The 4352-nt window shown below is 46.3% G+C and overlaps 1 protein-coding gene across 1 annotated transcript; it reads left to right on the top strand.

Annotated features, from left to right (window-relative positions):
* The first annotated feature begins 556 nt into the window (after nucleotides 1-556).
* On the top strand, nucleotides 557-3622 carry LOC119358294. Its single transcript, XM_037624915.1, has 4 exons — nucleotides 557-661; nucleotides 1047-1163; nucleotides 1430-1811; nucleotides 3556-3622. The coding sequence occupies exons 1-4, from the start codon at nucleotides 634-636 to the stop codon at nucleotides 3620-3622; spliced, it is 594 nt and encodes a 197-aa protein (XP_037480812.1). The 5' UTR covers nucleotides 557-633.
* The last annotated feature ends 730 nt before the right edge of the window (nucleotides 3623-4352 follow it).

Genomic DNA, 4352 nt, shown 5'->3' with positions numbered 1-4352 from the left:
GACAATTGCCACCTATTTTGACCTGTTGCTTGCCATCCCTATCTTCCATGTGCAAGCAGCAGAAGAATACAAATTCTTGTGGATTATTGATGCCTTTTTGATCATCCAGTGATTGAGGAACATGTCGAAAAAGAATCTAGACGCGGAAAGGATGAATCGCGAAGGTGGCGCTGATGCTTGGGGTTCTCAAAGGCCAGAAACACCGCCTTGGGATGCAGTAGAGTATAGTCAACTCATCTCTGCAGGGCCGTTGCTGCCACTACTAGAACAGTATGCAGGCGTAGGTATGATGCGTGGTAACAAAAAGAAGAGAGCAGTTGCCAACTTCGCAACGATGAAGATGACATTCTACTTATGTCCTACACTCCCATTTTTTTGCAGGTTCTTATGACCAAAATACTCTCAGGGGGGCCCCATGGCAAGTTCAGTCACAAGACGCTAACACTGACATTTTTACGGGCAACCAACCTCAACTAGCTAGCATGGCTAATCAAGGTAATGCAAAACCAAAAAAAACACATACTGCTGTGGACGTGAAAAATGGACATGCAAAAAAACTGGCAAGAGGACTCACGAGTTATCACGGGTGAAAATGCAGGGCCTTCATGCAGCACGTGGCATCAGCCAGCACCCATGTACCTGCCATCGACGTCATACACAGGTCAGTCCATAAAAAAAGTGAAGTTGCGGATGTTTAATTAGCAGAAGGGGCATAGTTGACAGCTCCAAAAATGCCATGACTGGACTTCTACAATTGCCATGAATTTAAAACTACATTTGCCATCCCTGGACAACTGTTGTTGCCATCAGTGGACACTTGCAGTTGCCATGGAGAAACAACTGCAGTTGCCATGCCAGAGAAACTACAGTTGCCATGTCATCGCAACTGCAGTTGCCATGGAGGAACAATTGCGGTTGCCATGCCGATGCAACTATAGTTGCCATGCCAGTAAAACTGCAGTTGCCACATCAGGGGCGACTGCAGTTGCCGTGCTAGCACAAACTGCAAATTGCCATGAATTGACCAACCACTACTATGCTTACAGCGTATTACGCTGGTGGTGACACGGCAATCGTCCCGTGGCAAGCTTCACAAATTGCAGGTGGAGCACGACATTTTGGTGTCACAGACCACACAAGATGGCCAAATGCAGCACAACAAGGTAAGGAAAAAAATTGAACCACAAAAAACATCACTACATTTGTTGTTTGTAGTTTTTTGTAGGCAAAACAATAGTTGCCATGTTTGTTGAACAGTACCTGCCATGACTGGACACCTACAGCTGCCACACATGTCCACACGCAGTCTCACGGCTTGCTGTTTGAAAAAAATGCCGTGCCAAATCAATCGAAGATGGTGTGATCCGTTGTGGTACACATCTTATTCAACCAAAAAATCTTACTCTCGTGCTTGTTTTTTCTATTACAGAACCTACAACTACAGTGAACAGCGGTGCGGGGACATCTACTGCGGGGAGCTCTGAGCGCACGGAAGACGCGTTCCACCAGCCAGCAAACTGTCATGCCGCAAACAATTTCGAGTCAGAGTCGGGAATGGCAATCATTCCAGCAATGCCGACGAGCACCCCTTTGAACACAAGCACTAGCAACACTCGAGTAGATGGAACTGCCGCCGATACTGAAGCGAATGATGAAACTGACGACGACGCACAAGAGGATGAAGATGGTGGGCAATTCGAGATCGTGGTACCTCAGCCACCATACATTGGGCAGAGATTTGGATCGTTCGCAGAAGCAAAGGAATACTACCAGGCATACGCAAAGTTCCATGGATTTGCGGTCAACACCGAGTACCATAGGAAAATTAAGAAAACTAATGAGTACAGCAGAGGTGAGATGAGGTGCCACAAGGCACGGAGGAACAAGAAGGGGAAAGGTGTTGCGCCTGTCGTTCCGGAATGAAAGAGAGGCATCATTCTCAAGACGGGGTGCCCTGTCCGGTGTAAGCTAAACGTAGATGGAGCAACATGGGTGGTCAATGAGTATTTTGACGAGCACAACCACAAACTCATAAAGAAGTTCGACCTGGTGAAATTTCTGACCGCCCACAGAGGGTTCACCCCCGTCGAAAGGAAATTCGTAAAGCTGCTACATGATTGTAACGTCGGTCCATCAAGAATGGTACAGATACTATCTCTCATCCACAGCAAAAAGGGGACTCTGAGTAGCATGCCGTACATACCAGCTGACATCACAAACCTATAGGCCAAGTACCGTAGAGAGAGCAAGTTGGCAGACATAGAGGCCACAATAGCCTACTTCGATGCGAAAGCAAAGGAAGATCCAGATTTCTTCTACAGGATAAGGTTGGACGATGAGGACCGTGTCAGGAACATGTATTGGGTGGATGGTGCTGCAAGGAGAGCCTACAAACATTTCCGAGATTGCATTTCATTCGACGCAACGTACCTCACCAATATGTACAAGATGCCATGCGCTCCGTTCATAGGAATAAATAACCACAATCAGTCGTTGCAGTTCGGATGCGGTCTCGTCCGGAACGAAGACACAGATGGGTACGTTTGGCTGTTCAAGACCTTCTTGGAGTGCATGGATGGACTTGCTCCGATGAACATAATAACGGACCAAGATTTCAGCATGCGTGCAGGCATAGAGGAGGTCTTTCCGTTGGCGGTGCACAGGCACTGCAGGTGGCACATTATAAAGAAGGCTGAGGAGACGCTAGGACCGTTCTTTGCCGACCGTCCAGAGCTGCACAAGGCATTCGAGCTGTGCGTGGACCACAGCTTGACGGTGGAGGAGTTTGAAAGGAGCTGGATGGCCATGACTGAAACACATCAAGTCCAGGACAACGAGACTCTTGTTAGCCTGTGGGAGAAGCGAATGTACTGGGTGCCGGCCTACTTCATGCAGTGCTTCTTCCCCTTTCTGCAGACTACGCAACGCAGCAAGGGGTTCAATACTGTTTTAAAGCGGTACGTCAGCCCTGGCAACTCATTGCTACAGTTTGCCAAGCAGTACATAGCTTTGCAACAAAAAATTCTGGGATCTGAGCTACAGCAAGAAGCGACCACAGCCCTAAAGCAGCCAAAATTGCTAACGTATTTACCGATGGAGAGGCAAATGAGCAAGATATACACCAACAAGATCTTTAACAAGTAAGTCAGTTGCATTACAGTCTTATTTGCATAAAAAGCACCAAGTTAGTAGGGGCCTTATAGAGTGCAATGCAGTTGCCATGACATGCAGCTGCCATGTTTAATGAAATACTGTTTGCCATGCTTACTCAGATGCAGTTGCCATGTTAAAATGAAAATTTTGTTTTGGCATACTTGCTCGGGTGCATTTCCCTTGTTGAATGAAGTGCAGTTGCCATGTTTTATGTGCTGTGCTTCCATTGGAGCATGTTGGCATGCAAATGCCAATGTCAAAAAATGCTAAAAAAAATGTTATATTGGCGACACATATGCTGAAATGCAGTTGCCATGTTTAATGAAATGCATCTGCCCTTTTTTTTGAAATGCAATTGACATGTTTACTCAGCTGTATATGCCATGTTTAATAAAAATGCAGTTGCCATGTTTTATGCAATGTGCTTCCATTGGGGAATATTGGTGTGGAAATGACGATATCCAGTTGAAAATATACTGCAATTGCCATGTCTGTTGTATTGCAATTGCCATGTATGTTGTAATGCATTTGCCATGTGTAGTGTACTGCATTTGCCGTGTTCAACGTAATATATTTGCCATGTTCAATGAACTATGTTTGCCATGTTCAAACAAAATGTATTTTCTATTTCCATGACAACATAAGGGTGTACAAGAAAAAGATCGCACGAAAGTTTAACAGAAAACACACAAAACTTGCAGATTCCAGGAAGAAATAAAGCGTGTCAGCATGTTCACGGCTTTCCGGGTGGACGAACATACGTTCAAGGTGTGTTCTATTTTGGGCATGTCAGATTCAGAACCTGAAGACGCGGACAAAGGAAGAAACTACTTCGTCAGAGCCTCGATAGGCGAAGGCGAGTACTACTGCCAATGCTGCAAATTCGAACGGGACGGCATTGTGTGCTGTCACATACTAAAAGTCATGGACATGAACGCTGTGACACGCATGCCCCGCCATTTCATACGGAGGCGATGGACTTGGGACGCTGACGACGCGTTGGCGCCGCAGACAACACACGCAGTTCTGGCTGTGCATGACGAGAGACCTGAGTCAACCATGGAAGCCGTGAGGCACGTTGTGCTGACAAAGAACTATGCTGAGCTAATTGATGAAGCGTGCAAGAGTGATGACACAGCGAGAGTCACAGAAAAACACAGGAAGGCACTGAAAAGAGAGCTTGATGAGATCAAAAAAAG

This window comes from Triticum dicoccoides, chromosome 2A (assembly GCF_002162155.2).
Source record: "Triticum dicoccoides isolate Atlit2015 ecotype Zavitan chromosome 2A, WEW_v2.0, whole genome shotgun sequence".
NCBI lineage: Eukaryota > Viridiplantae > Streptophyta > Magnoliopsida > Poales > Poaceae > Triticum > Triticum dicoccoides.
The sequence above is the reverse complement of the archived record's forward strand: the minus strand, read 5'-3'. Positions and strand labels throughout refer to the sequence as shown.

Excerpts from the sequence above, each read along its gene's own strand:
- LOC119358294 (XM_037624915.1), top strand. The coding sequence starts at position 634 with ATGTACCTGCCATCGACGTCATACACAG. Across the intron at positions 1,164-1,429 it reads GCCAAATGCAGCACAACAAG|AACCTACAACTACAGTGAAC; the intron begins GTAAGGAAAAAA and ends TTTCTATTACAG. Across the intron at positions 1,812-3,555 it reads GGATTTGCGGTCAACACCGA|TTGCCATGTTTTATGCAATG; the intron begins GTACCATAGGAA and ends ATAAAAATGCAG.